The sequence below is a fragment of the Macaca thibetana genome, chromosome 9 (genome assembly GCF_024542745.1).
Source record: "Macaca thibetana thibetana isolate TM-01 chromosome 9, ASM2454274v1, whole genome shotgun sequence".
Lineage (NCBI taxonomy): Eukaryota > Metazoa > Chordata > Mammalia > Primates > Cercopithecidae > Macaca > Macaca thibetana.
In genome coordinates, this window is record NC_065586.1 from 73,435,896 (window position 1) to 73,459,770 (window position 23,875).

At 37.0% G+C, this 23,875-nt stretch overlaps 1 protein-coding gene across 1 annotated transcript in view; it reads left to right on the forward strand.

The window, feature by feature from the left end:
* Positions 1-23,875, forward strand: part of ANK3 (ankyrin 3) — a 361,275-nt gene that overhangs the window by 154,023 nt on the left and 183,377 nt on the right. Inside the window, 1 exon segment of the mRNA XM_050803013.1 lies at positions 20,793-20,891. Within this exon segment, the coding sequence (XP_050658970.1) occupies positions 20,793-20,891 (99 nt within the window).

Below are 23,875 nucleotides of genomic sequence, written 5' to 3' on the forward strand. Positions count from 1 at the left end.
AATGTGGTATATACATACAATGGAATATTATTCAGCCCTTAAAAAAGAAGGAAATCTTGTTGCATGATACAGCATTGATGAACCTTGAGGACATTATGCTGAGTGAAATATGCCAGTCACAAAAGGACAAATACTGTATGATTCCACTTATGGGAGACATCTAGAGTAGTGAAAATCATGGAAAAAAAGTAGTATGGTGGTTGGCAGGGACTAGGGGTAGAGGAAATAGTTATTTGATAGGTATAGAGTTTTAGTTTTGCAAGATGAAAAAGTTCTAGAGATCTGTTACACAACAATGTGAATGTGGTTAACACTGAAGCGTCCACTTATGGATTGTGAGGGTAAATTTTATGTTGTAGGTATTTTACCACAATTAATAAATTTTTAAAGGCTGGGCCCAGTGGCTTACAACTATAATCCCAGCACTTGCAGAGGCCAAGGCAGGAGGATCACTTGAGTCCAGGAGTTTGGGACCAGCCTGGGCAGCACAGCAAAACCTTCATCTCTACCAATAAAAGAGAACAAAATTAACTGGTAGTGGTGGCATGCACCTATAGTCTTGGCTATACAACAGGCTGAGACAGGAGGATTGCTTGAGCCCAGGAGTTCAAGGCTACAGTAGGCTTTCATCACACCTCAGCAACAAAATGAGACCCTGTCTCTAAAACAAAACAAAATGACATTTTTTTAAATTAAAAAATTATAAAAACCCACAAATATGTCGAATCTAGGTGTTTATGGCATGTTGCTTATTTGGTGTGATGCATTGTGGTTAGGGGAAAGAACCGAGACTTATAATCTGATTTGAAATCCAAATTCTAAACTTAGCTAGCTGACTTAGCTAGGCTATTTAACTTTACTGATTGCACTTTCTCTATCTGAAAATAAAGAAAACTAATGGCCACCTTGTAGGGTTGTTGCGATGATCAAGGTAATGTTTGCAAACTGTGCTGGCATAAAGTAGGCCAGAAATAAATTCTAGCCACTGCTAGTATATCTCAGAGCTCCAGTTAGTATTAAACTTCTAGACACAGGTTTTCTTATTCAGTATTTCTTGTGCAGGAAGCAATCTAATCAAAAGATGGTCTCAGCACAAACATCCATCTATCGAAGGGTTTTAAGTAGTTTTCTTGTAACTGCAACTCCTGCAATCCTGTGCTTCCCTCTTCTAAAAATTCTGATTCCGTGTTCCTAAAACTGGCCTGGTAACCTCAGCTTAATTTCTGTAGTGCTTTGATTTACTACTTCATTTTTTATTCCTCGCATTTCTTTACTCAACCAATAAATGATTGTTGAGTGTCTACTGTGGGCCAGACATAGCAGATGACAGAGCAAGACACAACTTCCCCTGCCCTTATGAAACAAAAAGTCTAGTTTGTATTCTGTACTTTGACCCTAAGACAGCCCAGTCATAGGCAGGAGACCCAGACTTCTTTTTTTTGATTACTATTGAACCTGGAAACCATCTATGTACCTTAAAAGAAACAAACTTTCTAAATAGGAAAAGGGAAGAAAGAGGGAAGCCTACCCCTAAATGACTGTCTTACTGGGGAGGTAAATTGAATATAGGTTTGATTGAACTGATTATTCATCATTCCAATAAGAAGCAATTATCAGTATGTAAAGAATGCTAGAAACATTGCTTTAAATGGCAGGGGTCTTCTGCTAAGCATAGGCTATTTAAAGAGTTGTAAGGAATAAAAAGTAGAGATGCATTGCGTCTGTTGCCTGATTATTACCTGGAGGAAAAGGAACATTTGTAAAGAGGAGGAATCTTGGCAAAGGGAAATGAGGGTTACCAAGACACGCAGAAAAGAGAAGTTTGAAGAGGTGCCTGGATATACAGATTTCAATTGGTATATGGATTGGAAATTACCTTATTTCTCTCTTTGTTGATATAGTCAATCTACAGAACAGCAAAATGATTTGTCAGTAATTTTTCATCATTTGTCAAACACTTACATGTTCTATTTGGTTCAATGGGAGGAGAAAAGGATACATAGGAAGTTCAGGCCCCATCTTTAGAGGGCATCGAGTGTCACAGGGAAGGGCCAGGAGAAAAACATACAAATTCCTCTGCATGCAACTATCAAAGATAGGAAATCATCTACACAGGCAAAGTTTGGTGTGCAACTTGGTTTCTGTGCCACTTTGCCTCCCTGTACTGAAGGGCTGTCTCATTTTCGACAAAAATATAGATTCCTTTGTACCTCCCATTCAGTTTTGACTCGGATTTACATTCCTCCTGTATTATGTGAAGGAAAGACACGGAGAATGACAGGACAGAAAAGCCTGACATTCTTCTGCAGTTGTCCTGAATGGAATGGGTTGGGGGAAGGGTGTCATTTCGGCACAGACTGAATTTCTGGCAGACTAAATCGGAGAAATTATAGTATATACCCGAAATATGTAAACTGTTTGTGTTCTCTTCATCAAAGTGTCCCTTCCCTCCTGCTGAGATGACAAAGTAGTGATTGGGTGTGTGGGTGAAAGGGAAGGAGCTGGCTAAAATGTCAGAAAGCCATGGGGGCAAGCCTAAAAATAGAAAGGAGAATTTGTCACAAAAGAAACAAGTTCTAACTACCCAATCCAGTAGCCCCTGAGAAAATAGATACCGTTATCTACCCATCTGCCTGCCACCGCGTACTTCCTATTGTGGCAACCTTGCTTGCATTCAGTAAATCTGACCTGGTATACACACTTATCCCCCGTGTTTTAGAGGCAGGAAAGCATCACTGGATTTCACCTCAGAGGCCAGCACTGTAAGGGACCTTGTTCCTATTGCTCTGTGCCCTGCCTAGGTGCTCACAGAATAGAGGATTCACTTTAAAAGAAGATCCTTAGAGCTCTTTCATTCAAGGATATAAACTGGAATTGTGTTCAGGGTAATTTAGGTAGGATCAGAGCAAGATATTACCAGCTGGAAAGGCAGCATGAGTGAATTTAATTTCACCCTAGTGCCTGATCTCTAAGCTTAAGTGTGACTAGCAAGTAGTGAAATTGTGACCTGAGAAAAGTTCACCCTCCTGAGTCATAGTTTTCCAGCCAGTACAGACAGAAAGTTGTTCCTGACCATCTCACTCTCTCAGCTGGAAGGGCACTGGAAATGGTAACCTTAAGAATAATTAGTTACTGTAAAATTTAGGATGATTGCACATGAATCTTCTTGGAGGTGTTTAGCTAGGATCTGATGAATTACAGACCCTTCAGGTTTCTTTTTTTTTTTTTTTCTTAGACGGAGTCTCACTCTGTCGGTTGCCCAGGCTGGAGTACAGTGGCGCAATCTCGACTCACTGCAAACTCCGCCTCCTGGGTTCAAGCGATTCTCCTGCCTCAGCCTCCCGAGTAGCTGGGACTACAGGCGCCTGCCACCATGCCCGGCTAATTTTTGTATTTTTAGTAGAGAGGGGATTTCACCATATTAACCAGGGTGGTCTTGATCTCCTGACCTCGTGATTTGCCCGCCTCGGCCTCCCAAAATGCTGGGATTACAGGCGTGAGCCACCGCGTCCAGCCTCCAGGCCCTTCAGGTTTCTGTTTAGCTCATTTCAGGAAAGTCTTTCCCATTTTCCCAGCCCCATAATGCTAATTAATATCAACTGGCTTGTTAACTCACGCTCCTGTTGATAGCCAAGAGTAAGTATATAGAGGATCTCTGTCATAGTGGTGGGACATGTGCTGAGCTAGAAACACCTATCAAGGCATAGTTGTCAGTCTGGTCTATATGCAGATTTCTAATTTTAAAATGATTTATGTAGTTCATTTTTCCGACAAGATCACAATGGCTTCGTTTCTTTATAGACTAAATTGTTTTGCTAAGAATGGCCTCCTATTTCTTTCCACTGAATTCTTCCCCTCTTTAAAGCTAACATGATTATTTGGTACATGTTGAAGGAAGATACTTTGCAATGGTTGGTCTCTTGTCATTTTTAGTTTGCTCTGCATCAATTCACAGACCAATCAGAGACTTAATATAGACCCTAAATCAGAACCATTTTGAGACTTGAGTTCTCTGTCTCTTCTTACTGACTCCTCTTCATCTAATAATAAAAGCAGTTATACTTGTATTTAGTGCTTCAGAGAAGATGCAGAATCCCCGGTAGTGTTGGTAATAACAATGCTCTGATTGCCAGAATGTTACTCTAACTGTGCCCCTCCCAACTTCTAGCCTTCCTAGCAGGTTGCCACTGCCTGCATCCTCAGAGAATCCCATTACCACAGCATTACTTGCAAAGCTACACCTTAACTCTAAGATGCGCATGGTCATCTTAGTGTCTGTCACACTTAGCATACTTAGCAAACTTCCGGGTGCATATTAAATGCCTAATAAGATATACTTCTTAATATTACATTTGTCAAAACATCTTAATTTACTTGACTTTATACTGGTCCTATGGTAATGTAATTTTTCCACTGAAGTTAATGGCATCCAGTTTATGTACAAGAATAAAGAAGTATTTATGCTCAGGTAGATGAAGTGTTTTCAAAGCACTTCCAATCTGTCAATTGTTAAATTTTTACTGCCTGGGAAGGTGTCAGGGGACACTTGGATGTACTATAATATCAGCCCATGCTTTCCCAGAAATGTAACTGGTTCTGTTTCTCAGGTTAAATACTAAGAAAAAAAGAATTATTAATACTGACTTTTGCTTTTGATTATATTTCCAGGAATGTGATTGTCCAAAGTTAAAAATAAATGCTTGAATAAAATATTAAATATTTCAAAGTCATAGAATACTCTCTCTGAAAAAGAAATTCTAAAACAATACTTCCTCCTTGAGTTCTAAAATAGATATGTTGACAAGAACATTAGAAATAGTGAAGAAGACCCTGGAATTCTATATTAGTTGAAACTAGCCTGAAAATGTTTCTTCATGTCATATAAAAATATATCAATTTTTTCATTTTTGTCAAAAAGATTACAAGTTAATTGAAAATATTTATTTAGATTAAAAGAAGGACCAGTAATCATGAAATGCCACTAGCCTTCAAAACACGAGAGAATATCTTTGACGGAAAGAATGTTTTTTACAGTTGCAAAGCATTCTGAGAACATGGAGGGAGCATCTTTTGTTCTATTTTTCTCCCTCTCCTAATGTTTATACACTATATTGTAAACCTCATTTCCCTTGCCAAATTAGAGATCTAAAAGTATTATGGCAAAAATCACAATTATTGTTGCACCAACCTAATAAATGTCATATGCCTCGTTCTGTTGAAGAGTCTACAAAATAGGCTCAGGACAGTTTTATTTTAGTTAATTGCTATGTGGTTCCAAGTGCTAATGGTCAGAATCTTGTCTGCTTTTTCTCCTACTTTGTCTTAATGTATGTTAGTAATGCTCACATCTAACTTTTTTTTTTAATAGCTCTTCATCAGTTAGCCACACAGTTACTCTATAGCTGTCAACTATAACCATCTTTAATTACCCTCCTTCCTCAAAGGAAAGATAAAGATAAAAGAAATTATTAGTGTTTTGTAAATTGTGAATATTAAATTGTTTCAAACATGTAACATCTTATAAGAAGCATATAAAAGCACCTTTTATGTTTGAAATCATTTATTTATTTATTTAATTTTTTTTTTTTTTTTTTTTTTTTTTTTTTTTTTTTGAGACAGAGTCTTACTCTGTCACCCAGGCTGGAGTGTAGTGGCGCAATCTTGGCTCACTGCAACCTCCGCCTCCTGAGTTCAAGTGATTCTCGTGCCTCAGTCTCCTGAGTAGCTGGGATTACAGGCACATGCCACCTCGCCCAGCTAATTTTTGTATTTTTAGTAGAGATGGGGTTTCACCATATTGGCCCGGCTGGTCTTGAACTCTTGACCTAGTGATCCACCCTCCTCAGCCTCCCAAAGTTCTGGGATTACAGACATGAGCCACTGGCCTGACCGAAATCATATTTTATAGTAGGTTATTCAATATCTACCAACTGGAAAGTCAAGAATTCTCTCATGTATTCATAGAATAAATATTCATAAGTGTGCATGATAGAAACAAATACAAACTATGATGGCATAATATGCAGAGGTCACGTATCCTGTTTTTATTCAAATGTATGAGAGTTCTGGCATTAAGTTATGATGGAATAGCTTGCATTGGACTAAGCCTTCTGCTGAGAAAAATCATTGGCTCTAGACAAAACCAAGCTGCTGTAAGTTCCAAATTATTTATAACATATCATACAAAATACCCACTATGTAATTTTAAAATTACTAAACAAAGTCAACTGGAAAATGTGACCTATAGTCAAAAGAAAAGTTAGGTAATAGAAACAAACCCACAGATGACTCCACTGTTGAAATTTGCTGAATTTAAAATAACTAAGGTAAATATGTTAAGCTATAGGGGAAACAAGTATAATGGGGGGAAAAGAACCAGAAGGAAATCCTAAGATTGAAAAACACAATATCAGAAATACTTTAAAAATCATTAGATAGGATAAATAGATTGAATACAGAGGAAGAAAAAAATTGGAGGACTTAAACACAAGTCATAAAAATCATCCACACTAAAGCACAGAAAGAAAAAAAGATTAAAAATCAAATACACAGCTATGTCAGTAACCTGAGGAATAATAACAAGTTGACTAAATCTGTACAATGTAGTCCAAGAGGCAAAGGAGAAAGAGAATGGGCCATAAAATAAGTTTATATTTACTTCCAAATTTGATCATAAACTGAAGGCCTCAAATCAAGGAAACTTAGCATACCCCAAAGAGGATAAATACAAAGAAAACCACACAGAGTCATATCACACAAAAAATCAAAAAGAAAAACATTTAAGTAGCCAGAGAAAAAGATATATCATGAAGGGGGAAAACAATTATAAGAATGTTATCTGACTTCTCATCAGAAACACTGACAGTCAGAAAATGATGGGCCACCTTTAAAGTGCTGAATGAAAAATATCTAGCAATCTATTTATATAATTGATATAAATTCTAATAAATATATTTATATCTACTAAAAATTATATTTATGTACTAAAAGCAAAACAAAGACTGTTTCATACAAGCAAAAGCTGACATAACTTGTTACCGTCAGGCCCATACTAACTAAAATACTGAAGAAATTTCTTCCCTCTAAGGGAAATGATACCAAAAAGAAAACTGGATCTACATAAAGGAAAGAAGAGCTAGAAGGAGTAAATATGTGGATACAATAAAATATTATTCTTCTTAAGTTCTTTAAAAGTCAATTGTTGAAGCAAAAATATCAATCTATTGTGAGGGCTATAATATATAATAGTAGGTAGAAATAAAATATATAGCACAAAAGATACAACTAATAGTGTAAATAGAATTATAATATTGCAGAATTCTCATTATACATAAAGTGGTATAATATTAAGTCAGTATATAATATATGTAATATTAATATTACTTTATAATATATTTATATAATGAATACTATGTATTATATATACTATATAATATAATATATTATGTTATAGTATACTATATTATGCTATGTTATACTGTATTATATATGCTGTATATAATATATACTGACTTTTGCTTTTGATTGTATATAGTATATATATTATATACTATGTATGTATTTTGATTATATACATAGTATATATACTATATTATATATACTATGTATGTATTTTGATTATAAACATAGTATATATTATATAGTATGTTATATATTACATATTGTTATACTATATTATACTATAATTTATTATCCTATAATTTTACTATATTATATATACTATATAATATAATACATATACATAGTACATATATTACATATATAATACTATATATTACCACATATATATAATATATACTATATATTACAATAAATACTGTTTAGATATATACTATATCCTCTATATTATATATAATATGTACTATATATACTCCATATCATATATAATATTATATATAATATATACTATATATACTCTATATTATATATATATATTATATATAATATACAATTATTACATTATAGGAATTACAATTTGTAATATTATAATATTCACACTAGTAAGTCAAAGATACACATTTTAATTTATAAAACAACTCTCCCCCCCAAAAAATATTTAGCTAAAAAAATCAGAAGATAGCCAATGATATAGATGATGTTTCAATGATTAGAATACTAAATAATTCTCAACCCAAAAGGAGACAAGCAAGGAGGGACAATAAACACAAAGAACAGAGTGGAAAACTACAATACTAATAACATAAGGGTGTGTTCTAGTCACAGAATGAAGGCTGTAGTTTTCCAAGTAGAGAGGACATAAGAGGATTTTACCTTATTTTCATTTAAACATATCGATGGTATAACAGTATAACAAGGAAGCTAATTAATATATTTTCCCTCCTATATATAAATGGCGGAAATGAACTCTTGATCTTAAATAGAACATTGACTGCTTATATTTTTTGAAGAGGTTGCTTGGCATAATAGAAGAAACCCAGTCCTTCAAAGGAGGCAATCATGAATGTAAATTCTAATTCCATCGGTTTACTCTATGTACTTGCCATGTGACCTTGAGTAGTAGGTACACGAATCCCCTGGAGCAGTTTTCTCGTCTATAAATGTAACTACTGATACTTTTCTCATAGAATTGCTGTAAAGATTAAATAAGATCACAATTATAATAAGCCTATAACATAGAGGACATTCAAAAAATTTTATTTCACCTCTTAGGCTATCTCGATAACTGCCTAACACACACACACAAAAAAATGAGGACACAGTCCAAATTTTTGGTGAAAATGCCAATATGAAATAGCTTTGCTGGCCAGGTGTGGTGGCTCATGCCTGTAATCCTAGCACGTTGGGAGGCTGACGTGAGAGGATTGCTTGAGGCCAGGAGTTTGAGACCAGCCTGGCCAACTGGGTGAAACCCCATCTCTACAAAAAATGTAAAAATAACTGGAAGTGGTGGGGCATGCCTGTAATCCCAGCCACTTGGGAGGCTGATGCACGAGAGTTGCTTGAACCCAGGAGGCAGAGGTGACAGTGAGCTGAGATTGTGCCATTACGCTCCAGCCTGGGTAACAGCGAGATTTTGTCTCAAAAAGAAAAAAAAAAAAGGAAGAAAAGAGCTTAGTTATTAGACTGTAAGTGATGCCATTTAATTTATCTTTCAGTGTCATCATAGCTCTCTTCTCCTGAAGGACTCTCTACATTTTTTTCATTGTTTTCAGTTTTTAATTCAAGGTTATATCTTGTTCTACAGCCATGATCTATCTGCAGAGTTCTCTCTGCTTGAATTCCTTTTCCTTCTCTAGAGTGAGGGGTTTGTATTTATTTATTTATTTTGCTTGTGAAAAAGAAAAGAAGGAAAGAGTATCCTAAAGGATACTACTCAAAATAAATATGTCTCTTCTTGAAAATATTTCCCAAACCACGCATTTGTGTCACTCCAGTGACACTGAGCAAATTTGACCTGCTAAAGACACATTCTGGTTTCATAGTCCTAGGTGCGATGCCTTAATATCCTGCTTCATGCTTTTCAGAAAAATCAGACCTGAAAGTCTTTTGACCTTCGTGTGTGCAAGGTTTTGCTCTTAGGCTAACATGAGAGCATTCCGTCCAGCCAGTAACGTGCAGTTCCCCTCCTCACTAATAAGATTACTGTCACTAAAACGAAATATGAGATCTCGACTAGCCAGTTTGTGTTGCTTTAGAATTCTGCCCAAGGGAAACTTGTTTGTTATGTGAGTGCTTTAAAAATCAAGGGAATTGGAAAATATTGCTAACCCCATGCAATCTCATTTCCCTTCCGTAATGTTACTATGGCAACTCAGCATCCCTCTCCTTCTCTCTAGTCCAACTGCATATGTTGCCTTTCTTGAGGCAACCCCCTCTCAATCCCTCAAAATTGCCTTTGTCTAGCATTTTTCAACTGGAGATCAACACTATTCTATGCAGTTGAAAAACTGCTTTTTGGTCTACAGCTCATTCTAAGTTACTTTGTTCATTAATTATACATTTCTAGGAGTTGGAAGCAAGTAAGAATCCTTATTCTGCATCGAAAAAAAGCGTGGCTCTAATTTTAGGGAAAGGAATATGCCAGTTCTGTGCTGCATTGCAAAGCACAGTATCAACCATAGTTCTTTTGTTACGCTTATTAGTATTCCGAGTAGAAAAAGGGAATCTTATTTAGAGCAAATTTTGAAAGCTAAGAGACTTAGTCACATCCTTAAATCCCAATTTACAAGTCACTTATTCTATTAAGAATTTTACTTTTCTGCAAAAATAAGGCATTTTAATAGTGCTACTGAAGTAGCCAAAATGAGTCTACTCTTAAAAAGGATAACAAGGAAAAGAATTTTAAACAACTTACTAGAAAATATTTTTTAACTCGCCTGAAAACACATTCATTCACTCACTCCATTCATTCATTTACGCAGTAATTTTTATTAGGCAACTTTCATGGACATAGTACTAAGTTACCTCCTCTGTGAGATTCATTTATCCCTTAAGCTGGTAGCTTTGTCCTCAGAGATAAACTAGTGTTAAATAAAAAAATTATTCATGATACTTGTAAGAAAACAGTAAAGCTGACTTTATCCAAAGGGGGCACTACAAACGAATTTTATAGTGGTAAAGAGATCTAGCTCAACTCTGGATACAGCAAGGAAGGGTGGGAATTTATAGCCAAGGAGTAAGGTGTGAGGTCAGTAAATAGAAAATTACAAGGAGGAAATGTCAAAGGTAGGGGCAATTCTGGCTAAACTGGCTTGACAAGATTATTGCCAAAGGCAGGTCAGATTAATAAGAGAGGCAGGGTGGGAAATAAGGAATTTGATCTAATAGTAAGGGTTGGGATTTTCATTAAACTGACCCAGTAGGAGGCTTGCTAAAACTGAACTAAGCAGACACTAACACATGGAAGGCCAAAAGTCAGGGTCTAGATGAGAAGAGAATTCAGAGAAGCTTGACGAGAGTTAAGTCAAGGAAGAGGATCTTTGTCACGGGAAATGTTCATGCATGCCCACAGGTAAAGAAAATACTAGGTAAAAAGTTACAGGTCCCCCAAAAGAGGTATAGAAAATAGGGAGTCTGGAAGGTAGAAAGATTCCATTTAATTTGTGAAAAGGTTTCAAAGAAATGCTCTGCTCTAAGATAGTAAGGATCCTGTAGGAAGTGGGAAGGGAACTCTCAGGTACATGAAGTGGCGTGGGCAAGACAGTAACACAAGAAAACCAGGGACTCTTACCAGAAGCTGCAGAGAGTTTGTTAATTGCAGTATAAGTTAAGGGAATCAGGAAAGGCCAAGTTGGACCAAGTATAGCAGGAACTGATTTTAGACGACTTTGAATGCTAACGAAGAATTTAGACTTGACTGAGGAGTAACTGTGAATGACAGTTACTGAAGATCATTTTGAACAGAATGACATCCTAAATCAGAACCGTGTGTCAGGAAAGTGAGCGATAGGCCACACCAACTTCAAAGCCAAAGAAATTAGTTCAAAATTTATTTTTTTAACCAAAAAGTAGGAGTGAAGTAGAACCAATGCCTGCTAATTTTCCTCCTCTTTTTTTTTTTTTTTAAACTGAATTAAGTGTGAATCATTAAATGGCAGGTACTTTTCAGTCCCACTGTGGATCAGCTGGTCTTGCCCGTCTTCATGACTGCAAGAACTGTGATGCTAATTAAAGATCTTACATTCACCCTAGGCACTTGTTTTCCACTGACCTGTCAATGTCCCAGCAGCTGGGCCAGCACTGCCTGTGCAGCGGGGCAGTCGCATCGTTGACATCTTGTGCAGCTTCCTGATGAGGCATCCCTCCGGCCGCAATTTTGGCTACTCGAAGAGCTACACGCCTTTGAAAAGAGCCAGATTGAATTTGTAGACCATCCAAAGGAGACTGACACTTGAAGTCAGTGTTAAAAATACTACAAGGAAAACTACAGTTGAAAAAGTTGTGCTTCAGGTAGCTCTTCGCAGTTCAGCTAGAGCTGATGAGTTGTACCTTGGGGAAACAGCTGACTTTGTCATGGAAGCAAGGTGATTAAAGGAACAATGGCTAAAGAAGATAACACTTCATAGCTCTTCCACTGGTGAAATGTCACCTTTCCCTGCTGAGTCTTTAGACGCCACATGTTGTTAGTAAACAAACAGAGATCAGAGGTAGCAGCTTCTGAACGTAGCTAAGGGAAGGCTAAGAGTGGCTGCAAGTGTGAGCACAGGGACTTTGCCTTAGTAACCCCTCTGAAGACATGCCTTGATTGTCTTGTAGAGCCAGCACTCATAGTTCAAGCCTCATTCTAAATTTGGTGCCGGCAGCCTTGGATGAGTAATTTCACTTCTTTGAACCTTGGAGTCTCTATTTATCAAATAAATATACTCTTATAAGACTAATCATGAGGATATAATAATATGCTGTCTTGGATTTGCTTCAAAATAATACAAGAAAAGGGTTTGACTTTTGGTCAGGATATAGACGAGTCTCGACTGAGCATGGGGTGACAATTGTTGAAGCTGAGTTAGGTACCCAGAGATTCGTTATAATATTCTGTCTGTTTTAGTCTGCAATCTGTTTGAAATTTTTTATAATTAAAACTTTTCTTGAAAAGACAAAAATCAGGCCAGGCACAAAGGCTCACACCTGTAATCCCAGCACTTTGAGAGGCTGAGGCGAGTGGATCACCTGAGGTCAGGAGTTCAAGATCAGCCTGGCCAACATGGTGAAACCCAGTCTCTACTAAAAATACAAAAATTAGCCAGGCGTGGTGACAGGTGCCTGTAATCCCAGCTACTCAGGAGGCTGAAGCAGAAGAATCGCTTGAACCCAGAAGGCGGAGGTTGCAGTGAGCTGAGATCACGCTATTGTGCTCCACCCTGGGCGATAAAGAGAGACTCCATCTCAAAAAAAAAAAAAAAAAAAAAAAAGGCAAAATCAACAAAAAATGTGTATCTGTAAGAAGAAACAGTGAAACAGTATACCTCACAATATTAAGGAGTTGATGGTTGAGATAGATTTTGCTCTTAGCCAAACACTTTGCATTCAGTATGTAGCATTTTGCTCTGTGGAAGATAATTTTCAAGGATGAATGAGTGCATTTTTCTGTGTGACCATAGTTTGAAATTATTGATGAAAAGAGTCAGACCCTGGTAAGATATTTGAATACATTTATTCTGAGCTAAATATGAGTGACTAATGGCCCGTGATGCAACCCTTAGGAGATCCTGAGAACCTGTGCCCAAGGTGGTTCGGGTACAGCTTGGTTGTATACATTTTAGGGAGACATGAGACATCAATCAATATATGAAAGATGTACATTGCTTCCATCTGGAAAGGCAGGATAATGGAAGCGGAGGTTCTTCCAAGTCATCAATGGATTCAAAGATTTTTCGATTGAAAGAGTTACTCTGATTGAAAGAGTTATTATCAATACAAAGGAATATCTAGGTTATGATAAGGGGTTGTGGGGACCAAGGTTTTGTCATGCAGATGAAGCCTCCCAGGCTTCAGAGAGAATAGATTGTAAATGTTTCCTATTGTTTCCAGACTTACAGAGTCTGTTCTAGCAGTAATTCCAAAAAGGAGGAGGGCAGAATGAGGCATGCCTGGCTTCCCCTACCCATCATGACCTGAACTAGTTTTGCAGGTTAATTTTGGAATGCTCTTGGCTGAGAGGAGGGGTCCATTCAGATGGTTGGGGGGCCTTAGAATTTTATTTTTGGTTTACAGACATGTCTATGCATATTTTGTCATTTTTTACTTATTAGAATCTGCAGAAGAGAAAATGAAACAATTTTGACCTTTTAATTCATAAAAAACAATCACTGTACTGCAGTCTGTATGAAATTTTTTTGTGTGTAGGTGGTGGAAGGTGGATGTGATTTTTGTGTATTATTTCTCCATCATATGTTTTCAGGTTTTACATTATGAAGTAGACATTTGGACATTATTTTTTGCATGTTTCCAGATTTTATTTTATTTTATTAGCAAAATGCTGTTTTCACTTGAAAGGCTGCTTTACTTTGGTTTATAAAAGCAAATGTTTTAAATCAACATAAAAGGCAGAAGATATAAACATGTTCCAAAGAATGTTCAAATTAGGCCATGTACTATTTGCAATTAAAATTTTATTTTTAAATAACATTAATACTATTGAGATTTGGCTAGTAGTTTAGAAATAGGGTTGTACCTTTTTGCGTATAAGTTAGAATAATTAGGCTTACTTTCAAGATCTGCTCACACAGTCCAGAAAGTTATATGAACATAATGAATCAAATTTTCTTGTATTTTTAAGTATGACTAAGTACCAGTCTCAGGGATCTTCAAGTTGAGGGACTCATAAACCAAGAACACTTGTGAAAACTTCTCCAGCAGGATTGGGACCACTTAGTTTTAAGTGAATAACTCTCTACTTCCTCAGCTTCCTGCAGAGTCTCCCTTCCCACCTGTCCTTTAACACATATTCCCTCTGCCCTAGTACTAAGAAAAGCCTAGCTCTCTCTCACACACATTGCCCAAGGGTGCAAAAACTCCTGAGGTGGTGGGGGCAAACAGAAGAATTCAAAATATTGGTGTTCTGCTGAGAACTGCATGATTCTAGTGATCTGATTAACCCCTTGCTGCCCACAAAAATCAAAGACCTAATAAAGTTGTCCTGTGATGGATCATTGAGAAGAATTTTGGGTGAAAGATCATGAAGTATGGAGGATCGGATGGATGAATTGACAGAAGTAGGCTTCAGAAGATGGGTAATAAAAAACTACACTGAGCTAAAGGAGCATATTCTAAACCAATGCAAAGAAGCTAAGAATCTTGATAGAAGGTTAGAGGAATTGCTAGCTAGAATAACCAGCTGCAAGAGGAACATAAACGACCTGATGGAGCTGAAAAACACAGCATGAGAACTTCACGAAGCATATACAAGTATCAATAGCCAAATTGACCAAGCAGAAGAAAGGGTATCAGAGTTTGAAGACCACCTTGATGAAGTAAGGCATGCAGACAAGACTAGAGAAATAAGAATGAAAAGGAATGAACAAAGCCTCCAAGAAATATGGGACTTCATAAAAAGACTGAACCTATTATTGGAGTACAAGAAGAAGACAGGGAGAATGGAAACAAGCGGGAAAACACACTTCAGGATATTATCCAGGAGAACTTACCCAACCTAGCAAAATAGGCCAACATGCAAATTCAGGAAATACAGAGAACACCATAAGATGCTCCGTGAGAAGACCAACTCCGAGACACATAATATTCAGATTCTCCAAGGTCTAAATGAAGGAAAAACTGTTAAGGGCAGCTAGAGAGAAAGGCCAGGTCACCTACAAAGGGAAGCCCATCAGACTAACAGCAGACCTCTCAGCAGAAACTCTACAAGCCAAGAAATTGGGGGCCAGTATTCAACATTCATAAGGAAAAGAATTTTCAACCCAGAATTTCATATCCAGCTAAACTAAGCTTCTTAAGCGAAGGAGAAATAAAATCCTTTACAGACAAGCAAATGCTGAGGGATTTCATTACCACCAGGCCTGCCTTACAATAGCTCCTAAAGGAAGTACTAAACATGGAAAGGAAAAACCAGTACCAGCCACTGCAAAAACACACCAGAATATAAAGACCGATGAAACTATGAAGAAACAGAATCAACTAATGTACAAAATAACCAAATAGCAGCATGATAACAGGATCAAATTCACATATAACAATACCAACCTTAAATGTAAATGGGCTAAAGGCCACAATTAAAAGACACAGACTGGCAAATTGGATAAAGAGTCAAGACCCATCAGTGTGCTATATTCAGGAGGCCCATCTTACACGCAAAGACACACATAGGCTCAAAATAAAGGGATGGAGGAATATTTACCAAGCAAATGGAAAGCAAAAAAATAGCAGGGGTTGCAATCCTAGTCTCTGACAAAACAGACTTTAAATCAACAAAGGTCCAAAAAGACAAAGAAGGGTATTACATAATGGTAAAGGGAACAATTCAAAAGAAGAGCTAACTATTCTATATATATATGCACCCAATAAAAGATCACCCAGATTCATAAAACATTTTCTTTGAGACCTATAAAGAGACTTAGACTCCCACACAATAATAGTGGGAGAATTTAACACCCCACTGTCAGTATTAGACAGATCCATGAGACAGAAAATTAACAAGGATAGTTAGGATTTGAATTCAGCTCTGGATAAAGTGGACTTCGTAGACGTCTAGAGAACTTTCTACCCCAAATCAACAGAATACACATTCTTCTCAGTGCCACATGGCACTTACTCAAAAATCGATCATATGATTGGAAGTAAAACACTCCTCGGCAAATGCAAAAGAACTGAAATGATAACAAACAGTCTCTCAGACCACAGTGCAATGAAATTAGAACTCAGGATTAAGAAACTCACTGAAAACTACACAATTACATGGAAATTGAACAGCCAGCTCCTAAATGACTCCTGGGTAAACATTATGAAATTAAGGCAGGAATCAAGAAGTTCTTTGAAGCCAATGAGAACAGAGAGACAGTGTACCCGAATCTCTAGGATGCAGCTAAAGCAGTGCTAAGAGGGAATTTTATAGCACTAAATGCCCACATCAGAAAGCTTGAAAGATCTCAAATCGACACCCTAATATCACAATTAAAAGAGCCAGAAAGGCAAGAACAAATGAATCCAAAAGCTAGCAGAAGACAAGAAATAACTAAGAGAAGAGTTAAAGGAGATAGAGACATGAAAAGCACTCCAAAAAATCAATGAACCCAGGAACTGTTTTTTTTTTTTTTTTTTTGAAAAAATGAACAATATAGATAGACTGCTAGCTAAACTAACGAAGAAAAGAGAGAAGACTCAAATAGACAATAAAAAATGACAAAGGAGATATCACCACTGACCCCACAGAAATACAAACTACTATCAGTGAATACTATAAACAGTTTTATGGAAATAAACTGGAAAATCTAGAAAAAATGGATAAATTCCTGGACACATATACCCTCTCAAGATTAACCAGGAAGATGTCGAATCCCTGAATAGACCAATAACGAGTTCTGAAATTGAGGCAGTAATTAATAGCCTACCAACCAAAAAAAGCCCAGGATCCAGATGGATTTACAGCTGAATTCTACCAGAAATACAAAGAAGAGCTGGTACCATTCCTTCTGAAACTCTTCCAAACAATTAAAAAGGAAGGACTCCTCCCTAACTCATTTTATGAAGCCAGCATCATCCTGATACCAAAACCAAGAAGAGACACAACAAAAAAAGAAAACTTCAGGCCAGTATCCCTGATGAACATTGATGAGAAAATCCTCGATAAAATACTGGCAAACCAAATCCAGCACATCAAAAAACGTATCTGCCACGAGGAAATCAGCTTCATCTCTGGGATGCAAGGCTGGTTCAACTTACACAAATCAATAAACATAATCCATCACATAAACAGAACCAAAGACAAAAACCACATGATTATCTCAATAGATGCAGAAAAGGCCTTTGATAAAATTCAACATCACTTCATGTTAAAAACTCTCAACAAACTAGGGATTGATGGAACATATCTCAAAATAATAAGAGCTATTTATGACAAACCCACAACTAATACCATATTGAATGGGCAAAAGCTGGAAGCATTCCCTTTGAAAACTGGTACAAGACAAGGATGTCCTGTCTCACCACTCCTATTCAACATAATATTGGAGGTTCAGACCAGAGCAATCAGTCAAGAGAAAGAAATAAATCATACTCAAATAGGAAGAGAGGAAGTCAAATTATCTCTGTTTGCAGATGACATGATTTTATATTTAGAAAACTCCACCATCTCAGCCCAAAAACTCCTTAAACTGGTAAGTGCCAAATCATGAATGAACTCCCATTCACAATCACTGCAAAGAGAATAAAATACATAGGTATACAGCTAACAAGGGATGTGAAGAAACTCTGCAAGGAGAACTACAAACCACTGCTCAAGGATATAAGAGAGGATGCAAACAAATGAAGAGGATGCAAACAAATGAAGAAACATTCCATCTTCATGGATAGGAGGAATTAATATCATGAAAATGGCCATACTGCCCAAAGTAATATATCAATTCAATGCTATTCCCATCAAACTACCATTGACATTCTTCACAGAATTAGAAAATCTATTTTAAATTTCATATGGAATCAAAGAAGACCCCATATAGCCAAGAAAATCCTAAGCAAAAAGAACAAAAAGAACACGCTACTTCACTTCAAACTACACTACAAGGCTACGGTAACCAAAACAGCCTGGTACTGGTACCAAAACAGACATATAGACCAATGGAGCAGAACAGAGACCTCAGAAATCTGCAACCATCTGATCTTCAACAAACCTGACAAAAACAAGCAATGGGGAAAGGATCTCCAGTTCAGTAAATGGTGCTGGGAAAACTGGCTAGCCATATGCAGAAAACTGAAATTGGACCCCTTCCTTACATCTAATACAAAAATTAGCTTAAGGTGGTTTAAAGACTTAAACGTAAAACACAAAACCATAAAAACCCTAGAAGAAAACCTAAGCAGTAGCATTCAGCACATAGGCATGGGCAAAGATTTCATGACAAAAATGCCAAAAACAATTGCAACAAAAGCCAAAATTGACAAATGAGATCTAATTAAACAGAAGAGCTTCTGCACGGCAAAAGAAACTATCATTAGAATGAACAGGCAACCTACAGGATGTGAGAAAATTTCTGCAATCTACCCATTTGTCAAAGGGCTAATATCCAGAATCTGCAAAGAACTTAAACAAATTTACAAGAAAAAACCTCATCAAAAAGTGGACAAAGGATATGAACAGACACTTCTCAAAAGAAGACATTTATGTGGCCAAGAAACATATGAAAAAAAGTTCAACATCACTGATCATCAGAGAAATGCAAATCAAAACCACAGTGAGATATCATCTCACACCAGACAGAATGGTAGTTATTAAAATGTCAGGAAACAATAGATGCTGGGGAGGCTGTGGAGAAATAGGAACACTTTTACACTGTTGGTGGGAATGTAAATTAGTTCAATCATTGTGGAACACGGTATGGCAATTCCTCAAGGATCTGGAACCAGAAATACCATTTGACCCAGCAATCCCATTACTGGGTATATACCCAAAGGAATATAAATCATTCTACTATAAAGACATATGCACACATATGTTTATTGCAGCACTATTTACAGTAGCAAAGACGTGAAACCAACCAAAATGCCCATCAACAATAGATTGGAGAAAGAAAATGTGGTACATTTACATCGTGGAATACTATGCAGGCATAAAAAAGGATGAGATCATGTCCTTCTCAGGGACATGGATGAAGCTGGAAGCCATCATCCTCAGCAAACTAACATGGGAACAGAAAACCAAATACCTCATGTTCTCACTCACAAGTGGGAGTTGAGCAATGAGAACACATGGACATAGAGAAGGGAACAACACACACCAGGGCCTATTGGGGGCTGGGGGGTGAGGGGAGGAACTTAGAGGATGGGTCAATAGGTACAGCAAACCACCATGGCACACATGTACCTATGTGACAAACCTACACGTTCTGCACATGTATCCCATTTATTTCTTTTGGAAGAAATTTTTTTTAAAAATTTTTGAAAGACAAAAAAAGATCATTAAGTAATTTGTCACATGGAATTCAGAGAATTTGTAACTCTAGGCCGGGCGCAGTGGCTCAAGCCTGTAATCCCAGCACTTTGGGAGGCCGAGACGTGCAGATCACGAGGTCAGGAGATCGAGACCATCCTGGCTAACACGATGAAACCCCGTCTCTACTAAAAAATACAAAAAAAAAAAAAAAAAAAAAAAAAAAAACTAACCGGGTGAGGTGGCGGGGGCCTGTAGTCCCAGCTACTCGGGAGATTGAGGCAGAAGAATGGCGTAAACCTGGCAGGCGGAACTTGCAGTGAGCTGAGATCCGGCCACTGCACTCCAGCCCGGGCGAAAGAGCGAGACTCCATCTCAAAAAAAAAAAAAAAAAAAAGAATTTGTAACTCTACTACAACAGTCTATGCGAACAAGTTTTCTCAGCACTAATATCTATAAAAGCAAAAATCAGGGCTAATATTGATGCTGAACCCTGTCTCGTTCTAGCAATAACGAATCTTCATTAGCAGATACATAAACTAGTCATGAAAAAAGCATATCCCATTAAAAGAGAAATTTTTAATACATTGTTTTTGTGGAATGGTCACAAAACTTTTTATATATTTTTGCTGTTTTGATTGGTTATATTCAAATAATTATAGTAATAATCCAATCAGATGATTCATTTTTTATACTTAGAGGCATGTGTTGTCAGGAAATATTTAAACCTTTCTTAAATTTAAACTGATATAATTTTATGGCAGAGAAATATGTGGTAATCAATAAAAAACCTTCAAGCATAAAATTACATTAAGATAAAATTATGTATGCGGAAATGGAATGGAAATAGAAACTCAGGAGGAAAAAGAACCAATGTAGAATTTCTATTACAGATTTCTATTTAAGAGTTTATTCATGTGTTTTTGTTAATGGTGAGCATCAAATTTCTTGTAGTACTTAGATTTTATTGGCTATTCAAAACAGTAGTGGAAAAGCTACACATTTAAATGTTGATATTCAGACTTGTGGGAAATTACATACTTTGCAGCTATTTAAACTTATGAAAAAATGTAGTTTTCAACCTAAAATAAGAAAGTATTTTATGAAATAAACGAGCAAATGTTTGAAGCCCACTTGTCCACAGCATGTTGGGTGCCATACTGGATCTTGAAGAAGTACACTGCACTCATAGAATTTATTGTCAAATTTAATTGGTAATGTTTCCTTTGTTCAACAGGATGGTCTGACACCACTGCACTGTGGAGCAAGGAGTGGCCATGAGCAGGTGGTAGAAATGTTGCTTGATCGAGCTGCCCCCATTCTTTCAAAAACCAAGGTAATTTCTTTTCAGGTTTCTGGACATTGGACTGTATTTGTTTTGATGGTTATATGATCCAGCCTTTTGAATCACATAGAAAATGAATCAGAGTAGTTATGTTCACCAAATCTTTACAGAACCTCAAAATAAGTTGGAGCTTATTAAAATTTTATGTAGAATGTGCTACACCACAAAGTCATTTGTGTGTGTGTGGTTTCTGTTTTGTTTCAGGAATGCTTACTGCTTGATTTTACTCTGTGAAATTTTCATAGCTCAGAAATAATTGCTTGTCAGGTTAAGAAAGACTAAAATTTCTACACTCTCTAAAGTATGGATGCTGGCTGTGTTTAGCCCCTCAGCTTATTTCTTGAGAGTTCACAGGCTATTAAGAAGGTCGAGGATATCGTTTAGCTGATGAACACTGGAAACTTTGGAAATATTGCACCTTGATTGGGCTTTTGGGAATGTTGATATATCTGAAAGGAACACATGATGATTGCCTGAAAAAAAATAATGATTGACTCTCTTTTAGACTTTTTTTTAATAGTAAAACCATTTGACAACATTTGAAGAAAAGAATATTTGCAAATAAATTTTGAGACATATAAACCACCTCATTGTCACTACTATTTTTATTTATTAAACCAGTGATTTTTTTGGAAAAGATACTAAGCTTTACTAAGAGCTTTAATCTCGAAACATTATCAAAGCAACAAAAGCACATATTATTTCTATTTTCACTCTGGTCAGTGTTTCCTCAACAATATTAGGAAGACTAGACAGGGTTGAGATGGTCTGGACAATTCCATCACTCATTTAAAATGTAGGGTTTAGACTGGTGAGCTGTTGAGGGTGTTGTCTAATGGAATTAAACGTCCATGATGTTTTCATTGTATATGATGACATCTTGGCCTTTTGAGTGTTTCTTATCTTGACGATTCTATTTGTTCTTTTCCTTTTACATATCCCGTATCTATTTTCTTTCCTCCTCCACTGCTGTCTTCTAAGCCACATTATCATTTCTCACTGAACCACTGTAGTAGCTTCCTGTTGGTCCCCCATTTACCTTTTTGCTTCTTCACAAATCAGTTCCCACTTTGCAGTCAAAGTCGCCATACAAACTGTCATCCAAATCATGTCAGCCTCCTGCTTAAAAACCCTCCCACTAATCCCCATTGTTCTCTTTCAAATTGATTTTCATTTTCTCAAAGCAATAAGGAAGAATGTTAAAAATCAGAGAGTTGCTCATCTTTTTTCTCCTATTCATCTCATTGCTTTGGATTTTTTCTGAGAAATCTTGATTTTTTTCTTCCAACCTTTTAATTTTCAAGAACATTTTCTTGTTATCTGATAGCTTCTTTTCTTAAAGTATCCTGTTCTTGTTTAATGGGTACAATATTTTCTGTTACTTTTCTGAGAACATTTGAGATAACTTTCTTGCAATTTAGTTTTTCTGTTTCCCGAATGTCTCTAATTCCTCAGATTTCCTTTTTTTCCTCTTTTTTTTTTTTTTTTTTTTTTTTTTGCTTTGGCTCTATCTTTTATATTGAAGGCTTCCCACAATGGCTGTACCTGACTGTGTCAGGCACAAACATGTGAGTGGCAGCTCTAAAGAGTTTAGGCAGTGCTGATCAGGTGGCAGTGATTAAGAGGGGCTCTTTAATGTCATGATTATGTTCCCTTTACCGTAGGTGGTACAGTTTTTTGAGAGACAAATCCACCAGCCTTTGCAGTGCACACCTGTGTGAATACCTTCTGAGTAGGGGAAAGAGGCTGCCAGTCTTGTGCTTTATGCATACTTTAATCATAATATTGATAACTAATATTTACATAGTGATTACTGCTTGTCAGGCTCTATGTTCTTTACACGTATTAACTCATTTAATCCTCATTAAGTGAGATACTGGTATTAAGTGAGATACTGTTATTCCCTTTTAATAGATGAGGAAACTGAAACCCAAAGAGATAAAGTAGCTTTCTCAAAATATCTCGGTTAGTGGCAGAACAAGGATTTGAACCCAAGCAGCCTAACTTTAACGCCTGCATTCTCCTTCGTTTTTCTGTGATCACCTATTCTCGGTCCAAATCCTCATCACTGCCCTCTGTTCTGCCTGGGCCCTTGAGTCTGAATCTCTCTAGTTCACCTTCTCCAGACACTAATTCTGGTGTCCTTCAGGCTAGAAGGAGGCAGTTATCTGACTTTGCTGAGTTGGGAAGGGCCTGGAGACCTGACAGCTCCATACACAGTCTTTGATCCGATTTTACTTGCAGCCCCAAGTCTCATCTTATCTTCTGAGGTACTACGCTTCCATAGCCTCCACCTTTTGAGGATTTGAAAGGCAAATCAGCTTGTCTTTTTATTCCCAGCAGTGTGCTGGAGCCTGATTGTATTGGCTCGTGAGCTGGTTGTGTACATCTCTTCCCAATTCCTCATTCAGTAACATCAGATGGACGGCTTGAAATTGGTTGTGGTGGGGGGATTGGCAGCATGGTAATTGGCTAGTGCTACACACTGGGGCTTTTCTTTTTCCAGGAGTTGGATGTTAAACATTTGTCAGCACAGCACTGATTCTACTGCTTCAGACATTTAGGTTTCAGCCTCTCTCTTCGACTGGATGAATGACCACACTCAAATCCTCTTTTCATATTCTGAAGTTTGGAGACAACCCTCATCTGTTTTTGATTTCTTCCCCATTGTATATGTGGGAATGGAAAAGGACACGCACATGTGTGCCCTTCTGGATTTCACCCTTTAAATCTATTATTGCTTTTTGGTGGAGTTTTGGGAGAGGAAGGATAAATATAGCTATCACTTCTGCCGTGTTTGATCAGAAATCTCCCTCTGCACTGAGGATAGACTTCTTAAGATATTCTGACCACCTCTCTTCCTCATCTCCTCCCATTTTGCTCCTTCCTCACCATCTTCCAGCTAACCAGCCTTATTTTGCTTCCTAGACTACACCTTTGTTCTCATTTTCTGTTTGCTTGGTTTGAGTTCCCTC